This window comes from Tenrec ecaudatus, chromosome 5 (genome assembly GCF_050624435.1).
Source record: "Tenrec ecaudatus isolate mTenEca1 chromosome 5, mTenEca1.hap1, whole genome shotgun sequence".
Lineage (NCBI taxonomy): Eukaryota > Metazoa > Chordata > Mammalia > Afrosoricida > Tenrecidae > Tenrec > Tenrec ecaudatus.
This window is the reverse complement of record NC_134534.1, coordinates 178,627,949-178,653,398: the sequence shown is the minus strand read 5'-3', so window position 1 is coordinate 178,653,398 and position 25,450 is coordinate 178,627,949. Positions and strand designations below refer to the sequence as shown.

The 25,450-nt window shown below is 49.4% G+C and overlaps 1 protein-coding gene across 14 annotated transcripts in view; it reads left to right on the top strand.

The window, feature by feature from the left end:
- Nucleotides 1-25,450, top strand: part of SVIL (supervillin) — a 270,082-nt gene that overhangs the window by 219,035 nt on the left and 25,597 nt on the right. For all 14 annotated transcript variants that reach the window (XM_075550348.1, XM_075550351.1, XM_075550346.1 and 11 more), the window contains 10 exons: nt 4,105-4,252; nt 10,008-10,097; nt 10,182-10,268; nt 11,974-12,151; nt 15,171-15,343; nt 16,959-17,114; nt 18,467-18,603; nt 19,188-19,335; nt 19,460-19,605; nt 22,242-22,417. In XM_075550348.1, coding sequence (XP_075406463.1) covers nt 4,105-4,252; nt 10,008-10,097; nt 10,182-10,268; nt 11,974-12,151; nt 15,171-15,343; nt 16,959-17,114; nt 18,467-18,603; nt 19,188-19,335; nt 19,460-19,605; nt 22,242-22,417 — 1,439 coding nt within the window. The remainder of the gene's footprint in view (nt 1-4,104; nt 4,253-10,007; nt 10,098-10,181; nt 10,269-11,973; nt 12,152-15,170; nt 15,344-16,958; nt 17,115-18,466; nt 18,604-19,187; nt 19,336-19,459; nt 19,606-22,241; nt 22,418-25,450) is intronic.

Sequence of the window (25,450 nt, the reverse complement as noted above, 5' to 3'; positions counted from 1 at the left end):
CACACACAGTCACACACACACTCCCACTGTCCCTCACGCACACAGTCACACATATAGTCACACACACACTCCCACTGTCCTTCACGCACACAGTCACACATATAGTCACACACACACTCCCACTGTCCCTCACGCACACAGTCACACACACAGTCACACACACACTCCCACTGTCCCTCACGCACACAGTCACACATATAGTCACACACACACTCCCACTGTCCCTCACGCACACAGTCACACACACACTCCCACTGTCCCTCACGCACACAGTCACACATATAGTCACACACACACTCCCACTGTCCCTCACGCACACAGTCACACACACACAGTCACACACACACTCCCACTGTCCCTCGCGCACAGTCACACTCGCATAGACACACACACAGTCCCCCTCTCTCTGCCACGTGCACGAGCGCTATGTCTGTATGAAAGGATCAGAGATGGGGCGGGGAGGCCTTGTGTTCATCTTCTCCCCAAACTGGCTCTTTCCGCGCCACCGTCCACCCTGAGCAGCAGCATTTAAACCTGGGAAGTGACATGATACCACAATAAAAAGTGTTTACAAACTCACTGCCATTGAGTCGATGCTGACTCATAGCGACCCTCTGGGACAGAGTCACCCCTGGGAGTTTCTTAGACTGTAACTCTTTATGGGGGTGGAGTAGAAAGCCCCGTCTTTGTCCTGAGAGGCGGCTGGTGGTTTCAAACTGCTGACCTTGCAGATCACAGCCCAGTGTGTAATCATTTGCCACTCGGCTGCCTTAAAATGGAAAGAAAAACATAGGAGGAAAGCAATCAAGTGGAGAATGACACCCGTCCTATTGGTTTTTATCTTTTGAATTCTGAAATCGAATAGTAACTGTGAAAAAGCCTTAGATTCTTCCCAGAGCAAATTGTATATTCCTTACCCAATTAGAGAGTCATAAAAGATATGTAGTGGCATTTTAGGGGCCGCCTGGCCCCTGCCCTTTGCCCTGCCCACCTACTCTAGCACTTTGGGCTGTTAGCTATCAGGTTAGCAGTTCAAACCCACGGGCTGCACTGTAGGAGAAAGTGGGGCTTTCTGCTCCATGAAGATTTTTCCAGCCTCAAAAACGCATAAGGGTTGCCATGTATTAGAGTGGACTTGATAGTGAATTTGGTTTTTTAAACCCCAGGAGCATTGGTGATGCAGTAAGCTAAGGGTTTGGCTGCTGAATGCAAGGTCAGTGGTTCAAACATGCCAGCCTGTGCTCTGGAGAAAGATAAGGCGGACTGCCCCTGTCAAGAATCACAGTCGTCCTTAAAAACCTCTGGAGTTGTCCTACTCTGTCTCTGAGGGCCACTGTGAATTGGAATCAATTCTGTGGCAAAGGTTTGGGTTTTGACATTCTATCCCCAAGGGAACCTGGCGGTGCTGTGCGTTGGGCATTTGGCTACCAACGAGAGATCACCAGTTAGGACCCACCTGCTGCTCCACTGGGTGAGGGACACACTGGGGTGGTGGCTCCCTCTGTTCTATAGAGTCACTGAATCAGAACCAAGGCCACAGCAACGGCTTTGATTTTTAGGGGTCTTAATCCAACCCTACTAACCCACAAAATTAAGAAGAAGCCAACATGTTTGTTTAATATTTCCTTTTCAGAACAACAACAAAAAACGCCCAAAAAACATATTCCTTCTCTTGGGGCCAATCGTGTCTCTTTCAAGGAAAATTATGTCTTCCCAACACAGACCTGGCAAACTAAGGGAAACTTTAAATCCTGAGACCTGAGTGTCATCCCATGCCTCAGCGTGATCTCATTCCCGCATTCCCGGCAGGCAGGAGCCCCAGGGAAATCGGGAAGGGAGTTTCCAACCTTGGGCTGCCTCCTTCTGAGGCATGAGCACCGGCCACAGGGCCACGCCCTGGTCACTGGGGTGTGACTGAGTTCACCCACAGGTCTGCTGCTCCCTGGCCCTCGGGAGAGCTGACGTTCTTGGCACTGCATGTCTTTCTGGAAATAGTTCAAGGCAAGTGCCTTATTGGTGTGATTAAAGTCCTCTTGTGAGCCGGTCTTTTCAAGAGATCGCATTCTCCGGAATGCTGATGGGGTCGGCCTGGCAGTCAGCCTCCTAGTTTAATAAGGGCCGGTGCTCAGGAGACGCTGTAGACAGTCACTCACCCTCTGGCCAGCCTCTTGCCTCCTTCCCCCTCGCCTTCCTTTCCCTGTCTTTCTCTCTCCTCCTTGCGCCCTCTCATTTATCTCTTCTTCCTCTCCCTTTCTCATGCCACCTTATATATATAATCAAAAGTCCATGGGATAATGATTTAAAAGATAATGGAATTTTCCACAGACTCTGAATCCCTGGTGTGTGCGTGTGTGTGTGTGTGTGTGTGTGTGTGTGTAGCCTCCCCTCCTTCCTCAGTGTCTTTCCCACAGCCCCACCTCTCTGCTGGGGCACCACCTGGCCCCTGCCCTTTGTCCTGCCTACCTACTCTTGGCTGCAGGAGAAGGGAAAGCAAATGTCTCTCCTGCCAGCACTCCTGGTAGTGTAGTGGTTACATACGGGGCTGCTAACCACAAGATCAGCAGTTCAAATCCACAGCGTTTTCTTGGAAATGCACAGCAGCAGTTCTGCCCGGTCTGACGGGGGCCCTGGGAGTCGGTGTCGACTCAATGGCAGTGTGTTTAGTGGGTGCTGACAGCACCCCGCACACCTCATCTGCCACACTCTTAAGAGCCACCTGGCCCTTCAACTCAAGGGTGTGAGCCCCTTCCTGTGCCCCCCTGCGGCTTCCCTTCCTCTCACCCTCACCCCATCCCCACCTGAGCCCCTCCTCCGTTCCTGGTCCCTCTTTCCACAAGGAGACCCCTCCCTCAGCAGCAAGCCAACAAAGGCCGGGAGAGCCCCAGTGCCTGGAGCTTACAGAGGTAGTGCTGCCAGAACCTGGTGAAACGCTAATGGAAAAAAGCATCTTTTTTAAAGGTGGCGACACACACACACACACACACACACACACGCACGTGTAGCTGTATCTATCCTTAAAGAGCACTGGGGGTACCGTCAGGGAAGCATTAGATCCCTACCTGCAAAATCCATGGTTCAAACTGACTCCACAGGAGAGGTGCGGCTCTCTGCTCTTAGAGAGGGGTGCTGGAAGTCGGGGTGGATTTAATGGCAGTGTCTTTCAGTGTTAGTTTTTGTTTTATATAAAGCACACCCATGACAGCAGGGATATATATACAGCAAATGTGTATATACATGTATGTGTGTGTTTAACACATGAGAGGCTTCAAAAAGTTCGTGGGAAAATGGGATTGAAAGATAATGGACTTGTTCTACAACCTTTTGAAGCCCCTTCAAATACAGATATGTAACGTATATGCCTGTGTAAAACATACACTCACATAATGGGGACTTTGACAAGTTTGTGGGGGAAACAACACTATCTCTTCATTCCATTTCTTCACAGAGTTTTTGAAGCCTCCTCCTGCATAAGGGCTTGTTGTTGTTGTTGTTGTTTTTCAGTCAACGGCACAATTTTTCCTCAGCTATATTCTGGCTTCCATGTACGTACCCCAGGCTGACACAGGAGCCTCCCTGCTGCCCACTTCTAGTACCTTCCAGTAGCTCACCTTCCTCTCCAGAGGCTTTCCCTACTGAATACTGAGCCGCACGCCCTAGGAGCTCACCTGGGGGGAGTCTCCTCCATTGAGCATATGACTTATAAGCATCCGTGGATGAAATCTGCTCATCAACCCAGTTCAGCAGACAGGTGACACGGAGCCCCCTGCAAGCCCTGCCCTGTGGGCATCAGACCAGCTTTCCATGCGGGCTCCTTTCCTGCCTCCACGCAGCCTTCTGGCCTTCCACAGGCACGCGAGGAGAACCAGCATTTAGCCTCAGCAGTCAGTGCTGTTTCGGGTGCTTCCCCTGCCCCAGGCTGGACACCCCCCATCTCAGAGACCGTTTCCGAGAGAACACTGTGGGACATTTGTGGGGAAGCGCCTGGAGCTGCTTTTTTCTTTCTTTTCGTTTTTAGCCCATGCAACATCACAAGCTTAAAACTCACGTCCTTGTCGTTTCTCCCCTCTGCTTCCCCATCCCCACCCCACCCCCGGGTGCGAGCAGCGGGTCACCGACAGCCGAGAGAGCCAGATGAGCATCGAGGAGCGGAAGCAGCTCATCACGGTGCGAGAGGAAGCCTGGAAGACCAAAGGCAAAGGCGCGGCCAACGACTCCACGCAGTTCACTGTGGCCGGGAGGATGGTGAAGAAAGGTCAGTGTGTGCATGCGTGCGTGCGTGCATGCTATGTGGAGGGGGCTGGAGGGGTGAGGAGGGACAGGAGCTTTCAAAACATTCCCGGAAAAATGCCATCATCTACCCAGTCCACTTTTTCCACAAACCACTTGAAACTCCCCTTGTGTATGTGTTGTGCACATGTGCTTGTGTCTGTGAGAAAATGGGAGTATGTTCACTTGAGAGAGAGAGAGTGTGTGTGTGGGGGGGGGGGTGTCCACCCATGGAGTTAGGGCGAGGTGAGAGAGCTCCATTGGGAGGGGGAGTGGAATCAAGGCATGATCTCGTGGTTTTTAGTTGTTTTTTTAAATGCATCCATCCATTGTGTCGAGCGCTTTTGTACATACGTTGCCATCATCGTTTTCAAAAGATTTACTTTCTACTTGAGCCCTTGGTATCAGCTCCTCATTCCTCCCCCATCTCTCATAAACCCTTGATGACCTCTTGTTAATGTTGAGTTCTGCTGGCATTTTATGGGCTAGCCCGACTCTTTATAAACTGTCATTTTCAGTCTGTGAACCGTAATTCAGTCCATCACTGTTTCAACATGGACCTATTTGGAAATTGGCACCAGTTTCCAAATCCATTGTCGATATGCTAACCGATCTTCATCCTCTCCCGGAATTACTTTAAACTGTGCCCGGTTCTTAGCACCTGGGAAGTAGGAAGCCTTTCCCCATAAAGAAGCATTTTATGTCCTCTCCCCTTTGGGTTGATGCTTAGATCCCCGTGCCTCTAATCAGATCCCTGTGGCTCCCAAGGCCGCTTTGCAGATCCTCTTTAAATAGATGTCTGAAAGATGGGCCCAGTTCTGAGCCAGAGGGATTGCTCTGCAGAAAGTTTCTCCTCCGGTGCTGAGCTCCTGGAGCTGATGTAAAGCGTGTATCCAAACACTTTAAAGGCGGCCACTTTCAGCGTCCCTGGGGAGCTTTTCTGGCTCCTGGGGGAATATATGACACTTTCTTTTCTTCCCTATAGGAAGGGGTTAAAAAATTGGGGGCCCTAGAGTTGCTATGAGGATCTCTTATGACTTAGTGGTTACCCATCGGGCTACTGACCATAAGGTCTGTAGTTCGAAACCACCAGCTGCTCCTCTGGAGAAAGGCAATGCTTTCTCCTCCCCTAAGAGTCAGTTTTGGAAGCCAGCAAGGCTGTTCTACCCTGTCCTGTAGGAGGGACCTCTATGAGTCTGAATTGACTCAACGGCATTGAGTTTGAGGGCTGCTATAGGAGCCCTGGTGGCATAATAGGTTACTCATTGGACTGCTAACCACAAGGTCAGCAGTTTGAAACCATCAGCCACTTCTTGGGAGAAAGATGAGGCTTTCTCATCCCATTAAGTCTTGGGAACCCACCAGGCAGTTCTATCCTGCCCTGTCGGGTTGCTATGAGTCAGAATCCACATGACAGTGGGATCGGCGAACAGAAAGGTTCTTAAAGACCCGCTCCTGAAAAAGCAGCCCTTGGAAACCCTGAGAGTGTAGTTCCGGCTGCTACCTCGAGGGGAGCCACAGTCCAAATAGGTTCAGTGCAGCGGGGTTTCCCTTTTGGTTACCTGATTTTGATACATTCTCATTTGATCGGATGTCGTTTTAAAGCTAGTCTTCTGGATTGTAAAGCAAAATTTCCTAAATTAGCGATATAAGTTTTCCCAATCATTTAAAAGTTAGCTTCGACTTTCACTCACTTACCCGCTTACAAACTTCCTTAATTCCTTGTAGACTGTATGAGGAGATGGTTGTAGAGGAAAGAGAGGGAGGGAAAGCCCATGACTTTCAATTCACTAAAAATCCTAGTGAAAGAACCACAGAAAACCAAGCCAAACTCGGTTCTGACTCATAGTGACCTTGTAAACACAGGGTAGAAATGTCTCTGTGGGTTTCTGAGACTCACTCTTCACGACATTCGAAAACCTCATCTTTCTCCCTTTGAGCAACTGGTGGTTTCGAACTGCTGGCCTTGAGGACTGCAGCCCAGTGCATAACCATGATGCCACCAGGTTCCTAGTCTGACCAAATCTTGGCACTGTCAACAGACCACAGTCCGCTCTCCCTGAGGGAGGTAGCACCTGACCGGTTCATCACAGCACAGACTGGGCTCCTGCTCACCCGCTTGGACACAAGTTCCATCGCTCATTTTACAAAACCAGAGCTTCAGCTCAGAGAGGTTCCCTGGAGCTCAGGATGAGACATTGGCCCAGCATGCAACCTGGGCCAACTTCTAGCACACCCTGTTCTCCCAATGCCTTTCTACATTGCTTCTTCTTGTTTCTCCCTTTCCTCTCCTAAAACGAAATCGTGATTCCCTCGGAAGCCCCACTGCCCCTGTCCACCATGGCGTCATAAGAAAGAATTGGCGGTATTGTTAGGCACCATCGAGTTGGGTTGGTTCTGACTCATAGTGACCCGATGAACAACTGGACAAAACACTGCCTGGTCCTGCTCCGTCCTCACAATCAGGGAACTTCGTTGTTGTCGCCATTGTGCCAGTCCATCCCATAGAGGATCTTCCTCTCATTCACCGACCCTGTACTGTACCAAGCAGCACATATCCTCAATATGTACACCTTTGAATAAGAAAATGAGAAATTGTTCCCAGAAACTAGTTACTAGTTAATGAATATAGAAATCCCGCCCACCCTCCACACACACCTTCTTTAAAGTTTTTGGGAGGAAGGTTTGTTTTATCTTGTTTTGTGTTAATGTTTTGAATTTAAATCTAATGCCTCCCCCACCCCAACACCCTTACTAAATTCCCTGAAACTCTTTGTGTTGGACAGGGTTCTCTAGAGAGACAAGACCAGATTGATAGTAATTATATATAGATATTATCTATATATTATAATATATTATCTATATATTGCACTCTTTCTCTCTAGCTAAGAAAAGAAAGCCCCACTATGTGAAGTTTTTCAGGGTGCAACTTCCTGGATAGGCACCAGGGGGCGATGTGGCTGCAGTTTTCCCCATTTGCTGGAGCATGAACAGAGACAGGCTGAGCAAGTGGCTTTGGAATCCAGCCTCTGAGTCAGCACCCAGGTGATGGCCTCCATGCTAATGAGCCCTGCTGAGAGCCCCCAAGCACCCTTTCAGCAGATAATGCTTTAAATGCAGACGATTTACTTTCTCACTGTGCAGGTCCTATAACACACACACACACACACACACACACACACACACTCACATTTTGTCTATCGCCATCATCAAACACCTAAAATGAGGCATTTCACCCCGTGAGACGTTTCAGACTCGGACACCAACAGTGGCAGTTCTGCCCTGTCCTGTCAGGTCGACCCTGCCCTGTGGGGTTGCTGTGTGTCAGATCAGCTCCGGGCAGTGAGAGTCGGGTGTCAGCGTCATCCAAGCACTTCACATTGATCACAAATGAATACCAAGAAGGTTCACATCTTCTCCAGCATTTTGTGAATGGCCGTGGCCGGTCCCTTTCACTTCAGAGAAAACGTTGGTGGCAATGCCGTGTGTTGCAGAGTAGAACTCTCGATAGGGTTTGCTTGGCCCTGCTGATGCAGTGGTTACATGTTGGGCTGCTGACCATAAGATCGGCAGTTCAAAACCACCAGCTGCTCTGAGGGAGGAAGATGAGGCTTTCTGCTCCCGTAAAGAGTTACTGTCTTGGAAACCCACAGGTTTGAACCTACCAGGGGTGCCCTGGGAGAAAGCTCTGCCTATCTCCCATTAAGGCTCCAAACCCCAAACCAAACTCACTGCCATGGAGTGGCTCCCAACTCAAAGTGACCCTATAGGACAGGGTAGACCAGCACCTCTGTAAAAATACAACCGTGAGTCAAAAAGCCTCGTTGCCAGAGGGGTCTGCTTCATACCAAAAAATTCAAGTTGATTCTGACTCATAATGACCTTCTAGGACAGAGTAGAACTCCCTCTGTGGGTTCCCAAGACCATCGCTCTTCAAGAGAGTAGAAAGGCCTGTCTTTCTCCTGAGTAGCAGCAAGTGGTTTTGAACTGCCAACCCTGAGGTTAGCAGACCAGTGAGTAGCCCACTACGCCACCAGGGCCCCTTCCATGCCCACACAGGTGTATTAGAAACCAAGCATGTGTCTCTGCAGTCAGTGAGTGGCGGCAGGCAAGTCCTCCCAATCGTAGACGGGCATCAAAATGTGAGTGGGATAATGCTCATCGTTCTTTTAATTCTGTTTTCCATGAATTTTATGATGTGCCCTTGTATACTCAGCTTCATTGGGTTCCCTGCGTAAACAGTCCAAACATTGGCATCTGAGGGGATTGGCTGGGCCGGTTAAGTTCAAGGCAAAGAGGTCAACTCAGAAATTTGGGGTGACTGGTTTTTTAATTTTTAGTTCAAAATGGGCAACTTTATAGATTTTCTTACAGGACACAGAGCCATTGTGAAGGCTTCTTAGAACGAAGTTAGAGGAAAATGACATTGATGAGAAAAAGCCAAGAAAAGTCCAAGAGAGATTTTTCTGCAGCTTAATCATGTCTATCCGTTCCTTCTTTGAGGAAAGTGAGGACTGGCCTGTGAGAATTCCTTGGAATGCCCTACACCATCCGCCTGACAACCCGAACCTTCAGGATTCTTTCTGTTCCACAAACTCAAAGGCTATTTTTTTAAAAATCACCATCTGAGTCTCTTGAGGACACACGGGAACTGCCATGTTGACATGGTGTGAATCAAAGCAGACAATTCCCCAGGGAAGGTTTGCAGAGATGGAAACGCCACTCTCAGGCAGTGCCGAGCCTACAGGGAGGCGGTGTGGAGAAAAATAGTACCCCCTGCTGGTCTTTTTGTCTAGTGATGCTCGTTACCCTGTGGTGGCCATCTCCCTTCACTGGCCCTCACATGTTGCCAGTTCCTAGCCACGTCTGAGACATGGCAACCGACCCTCCAACCATCGTCAACCCACTGCCACGCCCACTCTTCTGGGCCTGTCTCCCAAAACGTTTCAGTCCTCCTGGCGTGCATGCCCAGTGGCATCACGCGCTGCACGAACGATGCTCCTGAGGCCAGACTGCCCCTGCCTCACCTCAGTCCGCAGGTGAGCTCCAGTGCGAGGGGACCACAGCTTGTCCAGTACTTCCTCTGTGGGAAGCAAAGATACTTTCTCCTCAGCTAGCCCCCCATCCATCTCTCTCTCTCTCTCTCTCTCTCTCTCTCTCTCTCTCTCTCACACACACACACACACACACACACACACACACACAGCCTTCAGACCTCACAGCTCCGCTTCATGGGGTAGAGTCTGATCACCTTCTGCATTATTCTGTTCAGTTCACTTGTCAGTGAACACGATTAATACGTGTGATTATGTCTTCATTGCTCCTTGGGGAATGTAAGCTTCTCTGCTCTTTACAGACAGACAGCTGACTCACTGACATCAAGCTTATTCTAACTCACAACAACTCTTCTAGGACAGAGAAGAACTGCCCCTGTGTGTTTATGAGACAGGAAATCTATACAGGGATAGAAAGTCTTGTCTTTTCTCCTGAAAAGTGGCTGGTGGTTTGGAACTGCTGACCTTGAAGTTAGCAGCCCAACATGGCTCCGTTAAAGCTACTGTATGTTTGCACTTTTCTGACATATTTGTGGCTCCTCCCAAAGGTGTGTGTGTGTGTGTGTGTGTGTGTATGTGAATTCTATAAATTATGAAACCTGTCCTGGGCTTATTGTGTATCACCCAAGTTCTGAGAATTTCCAGAAATGGGACTGACCTGCTCACTCACTCCTGTTTGCTCGGCAGGTTTGGCCTCCCCTTCTGCCATAACTCCAGTTGCTTCACCTGTTTGCAATAAAGCAAAGAGCACCACCCCGGTTTCCAAGCCCCTGGAAGGTGAGTGATCAAGCCCCTGATATGCACGCCCATGGGCTTGTGGTCCGCCCTGGCCCTATCTCACTGTGGTTTCTACTTGCTCAGATATCGAAGCAAGACCAGACATGCAGTTAGAGTCTGACCTGAAGCTGGACCGGCTGGAAACCTTCCTCCGGAGGCTGAACAACAAAGGTACCTAACAGGTGCCCAGAGAGACCCTTGAATTTCTGAGCTTCCAGCACACTGGTGTGCATCTTCAATATGAGCCTACAGAAGGTAGCCAGAGAACACCTGCTCTCTGACTTACTCTGCATCCAATTCTGCCTGCCTTTCCCCTGCCTCTATCCCCCCGCCCCCCCCATCCAAGGGTCAGCTTGCTCCCAGAATGTCACCGAGTCACATATTCTCTGCACCGTTGGTTCTCAACCTGTGGGTCGCAATCCCTTTGGGGGTCAAACAACCCTTTCACAGGGGTTGTCTGACTCATAACAGTAGCAAAATGATAGTGATGAAGTAGCAACGGAAATAATTATATGACTGGGTGGGGTCACCACAACACGAGGAATGTATTTGAGGGTCACGGCATTAGGAAGGTTGAGAACCACTGGGCTAAGCATTACCCTCGTGGAGAGCAAAAATGACTTTGATCACATCTGATTGGCTCATGAAGCTCGGACGTACTTGATGCCCTAAATTGGAGACCCTCCAATCACATGCTGTCGCTCACTCTGAACCTCAGGCATGAAGCCCTACACTCAGAATTACACTTTAGATTTTAACCTTGAAGCCCAGTCATTCTACACATGCAAAATCAACATCGCTTTGGGTCTGAGGAATTCTAAATTGTATGCATCAAATTTTAGTAAGGTCAAAAAGAAAGAAAAACAGCAGATAGTATTGCTTATCATCACAAAGTGGGTCTACAAGAATATTCTGGGAACGACCAAGGAGTCCAGGTGGCCTAGTGGTTGCGAGTTAGACTGCTGACGAAACAGTCAGCAGTTCCAAACTGCGAGCCACGCCTCTAGAAAAGGCAGAGCTTTCTGCTCCTGTAAAAAGTTACCGTCTCGGAAACTCGCAGCATGGTTCTGCCCTGTCCTATGGGATCGCTATGAGTTGGCATCAACTCGATGGCAGGGAGTGAAATGTTGCAAATAAGACATTGCCGTACAAAAATCGGTAAAGTATGTAGCATCTCAGAAAAAGCACCTCGGCTCCTACTAGAAAAGTCCAGTTCTGGACACGGATCAACTACTGGGAGCTGGGAGCCCCTACAGCTAACAGAGATCCTTAAACGGTTGAAAATAAATACAGACAAGTACTTTAAAGTAGAAGTAGAAGCATGTCAAGTAATTAAACTGCAGGCAACTAATGCAAACCACTGAAAGTTTATTATATAAACTCACACACACACACTCACGATAGTAACCCAATCTAGGGCCTATCAACTCCAGCTCGCCACTTATGCTTATAGATAAAGTTTTATTGGCCCCCAGACTTGCCTACATATTGACAGTAGCTACTCCTGCCCACCAGCAGAGCTGAATCGTCATAGCGGCAGCTCCTGAAAGCCTACACTGAAGACCATCGGGCCATTCACAGAAACAAAGCTCGCTCACCTCTGTTCTAGCATGAGGCTGAGGCTCTCTAGCCCCCGTCACAAGAGGGACGTGTTCAGAAATGCAGACTTACCAAGCTTGCACGTAGAAAGGCCAGCCTCCCTCTCTCCTGCCATTTTGCCGTGGAAGCTGGTTTGGCTGGGGAGGCATCTATCCATCCTGTGTGTCACCAACCTGTTTCCCCCACTCCTGGAACCTAGGAGGAGGGGAGACGGCTCCCAAAGAGCTGTGAGGCCGCCTGGCGTCACGCACGTCACATGTTGTTTGTTTGTCCGTAGTTGGCGGGATGCAAGAGACTGTCCTCACTGTCACCGGCAAATCCGTGAAGGAGGTGATGAAGCTGGATGACGACGAGACCTTCGCCAGGTTCTACCGCAGCATGGATCACTCCGCCCCGCGGAGCCCCGTGGAGCTCCATGACGACTTCGATGTCATTTTCGATCCTTACGCGCCCAAGTGAGTCGCTGCCGGCTCCTCCATTCCCCTCGCTACCTCCTCCTCCACGGGCGTCTCCCCTGCCAGCCTCTCTTCCCCAGAATTCGGCGCCCACCGGCGCAGTGGGTGGATTAGACATGACATCCCAGACCAGTGCTTCCAGGCAAGATGGCTTGTCTTCGCTGCCCTGTGGCACACACGTCTGTCCTGTCCCATCAGGACCGTGACTGGACTGTTTGTCATTTTATTTTGTTTTAAAATGGTTAGAATGTGCTCAGAGTTTTATGAGTATAGTTTAACTGAAAATTCTGGGCCCGTCTTTCGCTTGGCATAGCAAACCCTTTCTTGCCCATAACTTGGAAAGACCATCTTTGGCTCCTGTGGGTGTCAATGAATAGGACCCCCTTGCTAGAGAATCAGCAAAGCACACTGCTCCCTGTAAAATCACTTAGGCAATCGGGGGCGCTGTGGGCTTGCGTGGCAATGCCCACGGGTCTCCCTGCCCACGGGAACATGCCATCGCCCTGAGAAACAGCGTGATGAAGTGTGGGGTCCTTCAGAAAGGGGCACGGTCAGAAAGAAGTCCGTCGAGGTGACTTAAGCCAGAGAGTGACGTGGAGGAATGGCGTAGGCTTCGTCACAGCAAAGCGCAGGCAGGCCTAGTGCCAGGCTCGGAAGCCTCCAGAGACCACCAAGTGTCACCTGTCTCCCCTGAAAGTTCCTGGGGGCCGTTTCCACTCTCTGCCATGCTGTGACCCAGTGGCGGAAGCTGGTTCCACACAGTCCCAAGTTCATAGGCTACCTCCCCATGACCCTCCCCGGCAGTTCCTCCAGAGCAAGTGCCAGGCTTGATTTTCCTGGCCCCAACGTGGGCCCTACTTCCCTCCCTAAACCAGCCTTTGTGGCCAAGACGGTGGAAGACACTGCTTGGCCAGATCTGGGTCTCTCTGCCCCCCACCCCTGCCCTCACCTCGTGTCTCCCCCCCCCACTCCGAGCTAGCTAGGCTGGAAGGGTGAGAATGAAGTGAGTTGGCTCCCAAAAGGGAAAACCAAGATGCATTAGCAGAAGCAGGGCAATGCATGCTGGGAAGGCAAAAGAGGTGACACTGGGCCCCAGTGACCTGCTCTCTCCTAAAAACGGAGCAGAATGACAGTCACCTTCAGAAGCCCACTTTTGCGTTCCTGATGTTTACACCTCACACATTTTGCCTGAAGTCAGTCCTGATGTACATATATAAGATTTTAATTTGCATGTGTCAATTTCCTATCTTTAAAATATATATATTGCTCTTTCTCATTTGAAGATCATATTTTACATAAGTGGATATTTAATCATTTCTCAATCTCCCCACCCAAATGCTGTTGCTTAAGTTGTATATATCATAATCTAAATATATCATAATCTAAATATAATCATGCTTATATTTATAAGGCAGCACCAGAAATTTTGTGGGGAAAGTCCATTATATTTTCATTCCATTTACCATGAACTTTTAAAGACCCTCATTCATATATATTTTTAGTTATAGATATAGATGTTTCTGTGTGTATGTGTGAGTATGTATGTGTGTGTGTATATATATATATATTTTTTTTTTCAAACAGCCTCGGTGGAGTAGTGGTTACATGTTGGACTGCTAAACACGAGGTTAGCAGGTCAAAACTGCCAGCCTCTCTTCAGGAGAAAGATGAGGCTTTCTACTCCCATAAAGAATTAGAATCTCAGAAACTCACAGGGGCAGTTCTACCCAACCCCATAGGATTGCCGCAGGTCAGAATTGATGTGATGGTAATAAGTAAAAGTCATAGTAATACACGCACGTACAGACTCCTATATCTGTACAGACATGGGGGCTTCAAACATTTTGTGGAATTTTTCCACCAATTTTTGAAGCCCCCTTCATTCATAGATGGATAAATGTGTGTGTTTAAACATACATGTGAGTAAACTTCAACAAGTTTGGGGGAATTCCATGTTCTGTTCTTCATTTTATTTTTCCATGAACCTTTTGAGACCGCGCGCGTGTGTGTGGCGTGTGGCACAGCCACGATACTTTCGGACATTTGGAGGAGTGGCAGGAAGCCGTTGGAGGGCGTGTGAATGGGTTTTCTCTTCTCCTGTGTCTGGTTTTCTGCTCCAGGGAGCTCTGTGAGTGACTATGTGGTGGTCAGCGTTGATTTTGTGGTGGTACTTTATTTCCGTACCTATTTCCAAACACTTATTTTTTTAGGGTTGGGTAATAGGATGAGAGTCGGTGAGTTAGGGAGGGGTGGCAAGGGGATGGAAAAGCTATTGCCTAAGAGAATGTTTAGGACGGTGCCTTGGTAGCATAGTAGATTAGTGTTGGGCCGCTAACTACAAGGTCAGTGGTTGGGAACCACCAACTGCTCTGTGGGCGAAAGATGAGGCTGTCTACTCCCATCGAGAGTTACAGTCTCAGAAACCCACAGGGGCGGTTCTACCCTGCCCCATAGGGTTGCTGTGCTTTGGATTGGATTAGATAGCAGAGAGTTGGTGTTTGAGTGAGAAGAGAAGGCGTCTGGAGAAAGTAAAATTGAGCAGCAGGAACTGTTGATAAATCCCAGAAGGACTTGCTAGTGACAGGTGAAGCAGGCACAGTGTCTAGAACGCTCCAACAGAACGAGGACCCCCGCAGCGTGGACAGGGTGGGGAGATGACACTCCCTCCCTCTGCAAGAACTTCCCGGTGGCCTGAGCTGCAAGTGAAGTCCCAGACACCCCCACCCCTGAGGCAGAGCCCAAGGGCATGGGGTGAGGGGGTGGGTGGTCTCCCCGTGGCTGGGACCTGGAGCTAAGTGGGCTTCCTCTCAGCTCTAAGATTCTTGGACTCTGTGTTGGGGAGTGCCAAGTTTCTGGGGGGGGGCGGGGGGGACGATGGGGATGGATGCTAAAAAAATCAGGAACCGGAACTGTGGAACCAGGTACCGCCCCCGGGCCAGAGATCCTCTATCCCAATGTCGCTGTAGTCATCGGGCAGGTGCCCTCCACGGACTGGGCCGCAGCTCTGCTTCGCCCCTAGGTTGACCTCCTCTGTGGCCGAGCACAAGCGTGCGGTCAGGCCCAAGCGCCGGGTGCAGGCCTCCAAGAACCCCCTGAAAATGCTGGCCGCCCGGGAAGACCTTCTTCAGGAATATACAGAGCAGAGATTAAACGTGGCTTTCATGGAGTCAAAGCGGATGAAAGTCGAGAAGCGTGAGTACTGGCACCACCACTCTGCCCTGGACAGGGGGAGTGGGGGGCTGCTGGCCGGGTGGGAAGGGGCCCCGCTGTGCATAGTGCCCTTGCTTCAGGCTACGCAGCCCTGCTGCCACCTGTCCGCCTCTTGAAACAGCGGCTCTCTGATGGAGGTAAAACCAGGAGTCCTCTGGCTGTGTTGAGTTACGGACATTGCCAGCATAGGACTCTCGCTGTATCTTCCGACAGTACTCGGGAGGTGCCTTTGGTAGGTTTCTCACCTCCCATGAAGGAAACCCAGCTTCCGTTTCCCACCAGGGCCCCCTGGGCAGCCATCACCCATCTGGCCCTGGGTGCTGGTATGTGTGGCAATATGCTGAACAGGTGTCAGTGGAATTTCAAGGCAAAGATGGGCTAGGGAGAGAGGCCTGGTGGTCTGCTCGTGAGAATCGGCTGGTGAAAACCCCATGAGCGATAGCGATTTGCTCTGCAGCCCAAACCATGGCAGGATACAGGACCATTCCGGTGTGCATGGGGTGGGGGCGCCCCAAGAGCTAAGGGCAGCTTGATGGCAGCTCACGGCAATAACACTCCTACATCGGTTTAGTCCTAAGGCTTTTCTTAGAAAGGGGGTGGAGAGGTGAAGTGGCTGGCTTACACTAACCCGTCCTCTGAGGAAGTCTGTCTGGAAATGGCTTCTGCTGTATCAATGGTCAAGGAGGGTTCTCTTTCTTCAGTGTGGGCACCTAATCGCAGGGAAATCATTTTCTGAAGTTTTCTCTTTCTCTCTCTCTCTCTCTCTCTATATATATATATATAATATTTATTTATAGATATATTTATTTTAAAATATTTTTATTTTTACATATATATATTTATCTGTAAGTTGGAGAAGTAAAGGTTTATTAGCACCAAAGTGACCTGCTTTGGGTCCATCCCTCATTCGGGGTGGTAACAGGGCGTTGATTTGTGATCCCTGAGTGCCTGTGGCCATCTATACTGAAAAGCCAGCATCTTGTTAGGACCCTTTTGGGTCTGAAAACCGGGAGCTCAAGAGATCTCTTTGCCTCCAGGAAAGACTAGAAGTCAACCACCCTTTATCACATGGGAGCGGAGACTTGTCTCTGCCAAGGGCCACCATTTGGCTGTTGATAACAGGGCCATATTGCTCAAACCTTTCGTTAACCCCTAACGAGATGGCTAGAAATGCTCCTCTTTGGTGAATCAGATGGCATTAGCTGGCATTGGTGATTTCACGGGGCTTTATACGCCAGATGTTGCCCACCCACTCCCCCCCTTGATAATGTGACTGCTGTCTCCTGTGACAGTAAGACATCAGCAGTCTTTCCAGAAGTGCATTCCGTCATACAAAGGCTGTTCATAATAACCACGACAGCTTTCTGGGGAACTGAACACACGAGTTTGGTGTCTGAGTGTATCTCAAGAAACTGATCAATAAAGGCACTCCGCTCTCGTCTCTCTGCCTGGGCACCTCTGAACTGCACCGCTTGTCAAACTGAAGTATGCCTACCTCCCTACTCAAGATGAAAGTTCAGAGAAAAAAGATAGTGGTGGTCGTCTGTCCTTCCACCTCACCTCTCCCGGCTCTGTGTCCCCTTGTCCCCCCTGCCAGTGTCCTCCAACTCCAACTTCTCCGAAGTCACCCTGGCGGGCTTAGCCAGCAAAGAAAACTTCAGCAGCGTCAGCCTGCGGAGCGTCAACCTGACGGAGCAGAACTCCAACAACAGTTCGGTGCCCTACAAGAAGCTGATGCTGTTACAGGTCAAAGGTACCTGAGAGCGGCCCGGGGGCTCTTCTGCCTGGAAACCTGAGGCACCCTGGCTGCTCCCTTGACCTCCTCTAAGGGGCTAGCCATGTTAGTCCGGGTTGACTAGAGAAACAAATTCATAGACATTCTCGTGTGTATAAGAAAGAGCTTTATAGAGAAGAAGAGCAATTGAATGTTGAGAAAACATCCCAGCCCAACCAGATCAAGCCCACAGTCCCATATTAGCCCATACGTCCAATGACAATCTATAAAGTCCTCTTCAGACTCACAAACCACATGATGACACCAAATGCAGGAAGATCACAGGCCGGTGGGTGGAAAGTCTTGTGGATCCAGTGGCATTGTAAACATCTCTGTGCTGGCAGGGGTCTCCACGTGGCTCCTCCAGCTCAGGGCACTAGGGTAGCCCCATGTGTCTTGTCAGCTGCAATGTCTCCCAGGGAGTGAGCCTGTGTCCCACCCAAGAAAGCTGTTTATCTCCTTAGAGCCTCCAAAGAAGGTCACCAAGCTGCCACCTGACTGACAGGCTAAATTCCACTCCTTCATTCTTAATTCTCAAGTTGACAACAGATGATGTCACTACCACAGTGGCTCACTCTTTTTCCTGTAAACCAGGAAATTGTCCACCTCCTCCCATGACATATCACGGTATCTCACAGAGTTGGAGGTGGTGAGCTTGTGAGAGACAGGCCTGGTCAGAGGCCAGTCTGGATTTGAGTGTAGGTTTCTCCTAGGTCCAAAACTCAGCTTTTGTTGCTGCTTCAACCTCTGCCTCACACACCCTGGGACCTGGCACCACAGACAGTCACCGCTCACGTTGTGAGAACCTGACTGCCGTCCAAGAATGAAATAGATACAAAAGACGCGGTGCAGGCCAGAGAGATGGGAATCAGGGAACACCAGGGTCAACGAAGCACTATGAGTCAGAACTGACTCCATGGCAGTGAGTTTGTGTCCTTAATTGTGTGACATCAGGAGTCCTAATGGTGCCTGGGTTAAGTGTTGGGCTGCTAACCACAAAGTCAGTGGTTCAAACCCACCAGTCACTCTGAGGGAGAAAGTTGAGGCTGTCTGCTTAGCTGCTTAGAAGCCCTCTGGGGCAGTTTTACATGGTCTGGAAGGTTGCTCTCAGCTGGAGCCAACTTGATAGCTGTGAGTTTGAGAGAACGATGAGGATTTCTGCTCCCATCAAGAGTTTGACCTGGAAACTCACAGGGACAGTTCTACCCTGTCCTATATGGTTGCTACGCATCAGCATCAACTCGATGGCGGTGAGTTTGGGGTGTAAGGTTTGGTTTGTTTAGTAGCGATTCTCTTTCTGGGAAGACACTGACACTCTGCCTTGTGTTCAGGGAGAAGACACGTGCAGACAAGACTGGTCGAGCCCCGAGCCTCATCCCTTAACAGTGGGGACTGCTTCCTTCTCTTATCTCCCCATTATTGCTTCCTGTGGGTAGGAGAGTTTGCCAATGTCATAGAGAAAGCTAAGGTGGGTATCTTAAAAAATACTTGAATTCTGAACTCTTTTTTTATATGTAGCTACAGAATGGTCTACTAGTAGCCCGGTGATTGCGAAGCCTCCCAGTTCCAGGTGTTGCCTCCAAGCCAGAAGGGGCAGCTCGGCTTTATGTCCCTGACTAGCTTTCTAACAAACTTTCATTGGGTGCTTACACGGGAGGACTGATTTACGTTTCCTGGGCTTTATTCTTAGTCCCATGTCCAAAAGAGGATCGTGTATTGCAAAATGGTTATCGCTGTGAAATGTGACCGCCAGGTTCCTGAATCTTGGGGGTCCTGGGAGGGGGAACTCAGAGAATGGGTGTTTCTTTTCAAACTTCCTGAATGCTGGGTTGAGTGTTTCAGAACTGAGACCTCTTGCTCTAAAGAGCTGACTGCCCTTCGCCCCCTGGCTACGTGTCTTTTAGCTTTATTAGACATGCCCAAGCGGCATGTCGGGCAGCTCCGTGGTCCCCAGGCATTCCTGAGACACACCATCGTTTCCCTTGTGACGGGGACACGGACCACTGCTCTTAGCTGGGGCTCTTCCACCCTGTAATTGCCGTCCTCCCTTAGGCCTCAGAACTGGCGACTTTAATCCAGACGAAGAGGGAACTTGGGTGTAGAGCCACCTACATCCAAACTATCGAGGAGGGAATCAACACACACACCCATGCTGCCAAAGACTTCTGGAAACTGCTGGGGGGCCAGACCAGTTACCAATGTAAGAGTTGGCTGTACGTCTGAGAAACGGCCGGGCGGGGGTTGGCTGTCTTCCGCCCTAACGCATCCCTCGAAAGCGGCTCCTTTTCACTGTGCATCCTCTGCGGTTCGTTCTTCTCCCCCAGCTGCTGGGGACCCCAAAGAAGACGAGCTGTATGAAGCCGCCATCATAGAGACGAACTGCGTTTACCGCTTGACGGATGACAAGCTCGTGCCCGACGACGACTACTGGGGGAAAATCCCCAAGTGCTCCCTTCTGCAACCCAAAGAGGTACGTGAAGGCCCTCCACTTGCCAGCCAGAACGCAGTCGTGAAGCACCGGCCACAGCATAGCACGTGGCCGCCAGAAAGGAGCCAGGATGACCACGGACTTCCCTGGTGGTAGAGTAGGTGACACAGTGAGCCGCTTCCTGCAGGATCCATGGTTCAAACCTAACAGCCCACTGTGAAACGATTATAAAATGCTTGTTTTGTTCCTGTTGTTGTTAGGTTTAAGGAATAGGTGCATGTATAATTTGTAGTCATCAATTATGGTCCTGTGCTGGGTTCATTGGGGGTTTTGTTCCCCTCCCATATCGATAAATATTTGCTGTTGCCATTCTTAGGTTGCATAGAACTCACTGCCCTCAAGTTGATTCCAAGGCACAATGACCCAGTAAGACACAGAACTACCCCTGTGGTTTGGAGTAGAAAGCCTCCTTTTTCTCCCATGGACTGGCTCGGCCAGTGGTTCTCAGCCTTTAATACAGTTCCTCATATTGTGGTGCCCCCCCCAGCCATAAAATTATTTTTGTTGCTACTTCATAACTGTAATTTTGCTACTTTCATAAATTGAGCCACCCCTGTGAAAGGGTCATTCAACCCCCAAAGGGGTCACGACCCACAGGTTGAGAGCCGCTGGGCTAGTGGTTTCGAACTGCTGGCCTTATGGTTAACAGCCCACTCGTACCCACTGTACCATCAGGGCTGTTGATTGGTGGCATAGAGTGGATTTTTGACTCACAGTAGAACTTCCCCTTAGGATTTCATAGGCTGTCATATTGACAGAAGCAGATTGTTGGGTTTTTCTCTGGCAGAGCCCTGGTAGGGGGGTGCATTATGTGCCACTGTGAGTTGGAATTGGCTGGATGACAATGAGTAGTTCTGTTTGTTTGCTGTTTTAGCACCAGTATTCTATGTGCTGAGGGGGTGAGGGGAGGAAGATCCAAGAGGCTTACCTGTATTTCGGTAGAAGGGTGTGTTAGTCCGGGTTGACTAGAGAAACAAATCCAGAGACACTGATAAGTGTATAAGATAGAGATTTATATAAAGAGTAATTGTACATTGAGAAAACATCCCAGCCCAGTCCAGATCAAGTCCATAAGTCTGATGTTAGCCCATACGTCCAATACCAATCTATAAATTCCTCTTCAGACTCATGCAATGCATGCAATGACACCAAATACAGGAAGATCGCAGGCCAGTGGGTGGAAGCACCTCATCGCTGGTGTGGGTCTCCACGTGGCTCTTCCAGCTCCAGGGTTCTGGCTTTCTCAGCATAGCTCTGTGTGTCTTGTCAGCAGGAAGATGAAGCAGAGAGTCTGTGTGGGTCTGGCCTCCAGTGAGCTACTTATCCATAGCGCCTCCCAATGAAGTCATCAAGCTCTGACCTGATTGACAGACTAGACCCCACCCCTTCACTCGTAATAGTCTCAAGTTGACACCAGATTATGTAACCACCACAAAGGGTATTAGAACACCTGTCTCTTAAAGCACAGCTGTACAGCGCAGACCAAACCTGGCGTGGGCCTTCATAGGGAGGACAGTGGCCCACACAAAGAAACAATCCGGGCGAGCTTTCCAGAGGAAGCGAAATGCAGCCTGGCCTTGATATGTAGAAGACGGCTCTCTGGGAATGAAGGGAAAGACTTAGCTCAGAAGAAAGAATGAGACAAGCTAAAAATGTTAAAATAGGAACTAGCACTGCATACACATACTCACTCAGCATATACTGACCACGCCCCTGGGGCATCCAGTCAGGCAGGGTGGTCTCTGCCCGTAAGGATTTAGAATTGTGAGAAGGAGAGAAGACATCAGTGTCTGGCCTGTGTGAAGGGGCCCGTGGAGGGGATGAGTGGACAGAGGCTGGAGGGATGCCACGCAAGGAAGGAGCTCGCGTGGCACAAGGGTTAAAGCAATCACTTGCCATCCAAGAGACTGGCCTTTGAACTCACCCAGCTGATCCACTGGCGACAGGCCTGGAGTCTGCTTTTGCCAGGACTGTAGCCTAGAACCCAACGGGGTCACTAGAAGCCAGCGCTAACCCAGCTGCACCTGACAAAGCCACTGCGACCGTCAAGTGAGGAGCCGAGGGGGAAAGGAGGGAGGAAGAAAGAGAGAAGTGCCTTTTTAAAAAATAAATCATTTTATTGAGGCTCTGGCAGCTCTTATAACAATCCATACATCAACCGTATCAAGCACATTTGTACATGTATTGCCATCATCATTTCCAAAGCATTTTCTTTCTACTGGAGCCCGTGGTATCACCTCCTCTTTTTTCCCCTCCCTCCCACCCTCGAGAAACCTTGATAATTTAAAATTTATTTTTATTTTCATATTTTACACCGTCCGCTGTCTCCCTTCACCCACGTTTCTGTTGAGGGGGGAGTAACTTTTTTGATGAATCATAAGTTCCAAGTGGTCTGAGAGTTCAGAGGGCGGCGCATTGGACGTGCAGGAGTCGTGTGGGGGCAAAGGCTGGCTCAGTGGCAGAGCTGGGCCAGCTGGTGGGTTCTTGAGGCCTTGCTCCGTGTGAACCGATGGTCCATTAAGGCTTGCACCATCCCTCGTTGGAGTCACTGCTCAGGGACCGAGGCGGCTCGGAGCACCTCCCTGAAGTCAGCAAATTCTCTCGTACCCTTTCCGCAGGTGTTGGTGTTTGATTTTGGCAGCGAAGTCTACGTGTGGCACGGAAAAGAAGTCACCTTAGCGCAACGAAAAGTGGCCTTTCAGCTGGCAAAGCACTTGTGGAATGGAACCTTTGACTATGAGAGCTGCGACATCAACCCGCTGGATCCCGGAGAGTGCAACCCGCTTATTCCCCGGTACGCGGGGGTGCGCGGGTGGGGCTTCCTCTTGGGTGTCCAAAGCCCTTCCGTTGCCCTTGCTCTCACCATGGTCATTGAGCGCGCTGCTTATAAGTTTCGGTTTTCATAAATGTTTCATTCACACGTAACAGTTTTCAGACTGTTTCATTCCCATGTAACAGTATCCCTCCCTCATGCGATGCAGGAGGAAGGGGGGTGTCTATCCTTTGCTGGAAGGTGTGTGAGTGATACTTCATTTCTTAAAGGGAAGAAACGTTTCCCACCTGCAGCATGCCAGATGCTCCTGCGGCAGAAGAATAGCAAGTGTGTCAACAAATGACTTGCTGATTGAAGTCTCGCCAGGCTCTGGGATTCAGCCACTAATTCTGGAATTTAGCAGAAGCAACACATTTCCTTGTGATTTCAGAGCTTCGAGGCATAGCTCCTGAGGTGCAGGATTTCCCATTTATTTGGTAACCCACATTTCGTAGCGGGCATGGAAACACTGATTGAGGTTCTAATGACTTCCTCCAGTGGATAGGCCTTTTGAGAGCCATGTTGGCAAATCCACAGACTATAATCCACACTGAAGAAAGGTAGTCATGATCAAAATAATTGTTAATTGCAGAAAAAGCATTGGGGTTGTTTTTGTGTCTTGTTTTAGCATTATGGGTTTTAATGATGGGGCAAGAAGTGTGCCTTCACACATAGCAGGTTAGAAATAGCTGTACCTACCCATAGCAGATGACAGCCTTGCTTGCTGGAAGTTAGGAGGACTTGCAACACTTGCTGAGAAGATCAAGGCTTGCAGCTCTCAGTTTGGATCATAGCTCAGTGTCAAGAAGACCAAAAGCCTCACAACTGGACCAATAAGTAACAACACGATGAAGGAGGAAATGTTGACGGTGTCAATGATTTTGTCTTGCTTGGCTCTCCAGTGCTCATGGGAGCAGCAGTCAGGATCAAATGATGCATAGCATCAGGTAAACCTACAGCAGACCTCTTTAAAGTGTTGAAAAGCAAGGCTGTTACTTTGAGGACGATACCATGAAGCAAGCCCTGGTACTTGCAGTGGCCTCATGTGCATGTGAAAGGTGCACCCTGAATACAGAAGACCAAAGGAGAATCAATGCATTTGAATTGTGGTGCTGGGGAAGCATATTGACAGTACCATGGACTGTCAAAAGAACCAACAGATCTGTCTTTGAAGAATTATAGTCAGAATTCTCCTGCGAGACAAGGCTGACAAGACGGTGTCTCACGTACTTTGGACCTGTTGTCAGGAGAAACCAGGAGGACATCATGCTTCATAAAGAAGAGGGGCAGCAAGAAAGAGGAAGGCCCTGGACAGGATGAATTGAGACAATGGCTACAACAAGGAGCTCAACCTTAAGAACAATTGTGAGGATGGCACAGGTCTGGGGGTATTTGTTCTGTTGTCCATGACGATGCTGGGAGTTGGAACTGACTCAGTGACACCTAACCATAACAATAATCCAGAGCCCTGGTGGCATAATGGGTTACATGTGGGGCTGCTAACTGCAAAGTCTGCAGTTCAAAACCATGAGCTGAACCAAGGGAGAAAGATGAGGATTTTCCCTCTCATAAAGATACAAGGTCCCAGAGACACACAGAGGTAGTTCTAGTCAGAATTGACTCAGTGGTAGTGAGTTTTGAGTGTGGCCCAAAGCCCATTACTGCCAAGTCGATGCAGACTCATTGTGACCCTATGGGATAAAGCAGCACTGCCTATAGGGTTTCCAAGCCTGTGATCTGTGTGGAAGCAGTCTGCCTCATCTTTCTCCTATGGGGCAGCTGGGGAGTTGAAGTGCCCTCCCACCAGTTAGCAGAAGCGAGTTAGCTTCACCCCTGGTCTCTGCATATTCATTATCACACAAGTAGATTTTAATACATTCCCATAGTCTTACATACCATGTGCAACTTGACAACTTGGGTCCCCTGTTTTAAAATCCAATTATTTATGTTACTATTAGTTCATTATCAGTATAGAAACAAGATTGATGTCAAGGGAGGTTGAAAGTTTAGAAACCCTTTTCAAATCAAAGCAAATTTAGCAGAGTGAACTTAGCACCCTCGCAATCAGTGTTTGAAGGACTGAAGTTAAGGCTGAGAAGATGGCTTTCTTTGGGAGGATGTGTTAGGCCAGGCTGACTAGAGAAACAAATCCAATGACACTCATCTATGTGTAAGAAAGTCATTATATACCAAGAAGGCATCCCACCCCAATCCAACTCAAGTCCATAAGTCCCGCTTAAGGCTGATGCAGCCACGTGCAGAATGCAGGAGGATCACAGGCTGGTGGGTGCAAAGCCATGGGGATCCAATGACGGTGGCTCTGACAGCCATCCAGGTCAACCAACAGGAAGATGAAGGCAGAGAGAGGAGGTTCCCAGGACCCTTCTTATGAGAAGGCCCTGCCCACAAGGAGGCACCATCAGGCTTTGCCCTGATTGACAGGATGAATACACTGCCCGCACTTTTATATATCTTCAAGTTGACATGAAATTACGTAACTACCACGGCAGGTAAGTAGAAATACAAAGTAATGTGGCATGAATCTCAAAAGACAGACAATTTATGCTTCATAGCAACCTACTCAGGGACAGGAATACAGAGGAGCAGGCATCTAACTCACAGCTTCTCAACACAGCTGAGATCTTCTAGAACCACCCAAGGAGCCTCTTTTTTAAAAATCATGTGATGGGCTGCCCTGCCCACTCCCCCCCCCCTTAAGATTTGCTTCCAGTCTATGTGGCATGAAGTTCCTGTAATAGTATGTACTTGTTATTGTTTTGATTCTGTAAAAATACACACGACAGATTTCACACACACCATTCAGCAATGCCTCTATTGACAGTTTGGTGACATTGGCTACATTCTTTGTGTTGTGTCACCCTTGTATGGTGCCACCATTCTGCAATAAGGGGACCCTCTCCCCATGCCACTTCACCCCATTGACTTAGACTCACTGCCCCACAAGCTGCTTTTCGGTGCTTTAGAGTGCTTGTGGTCACTGTGATCTGATATTGA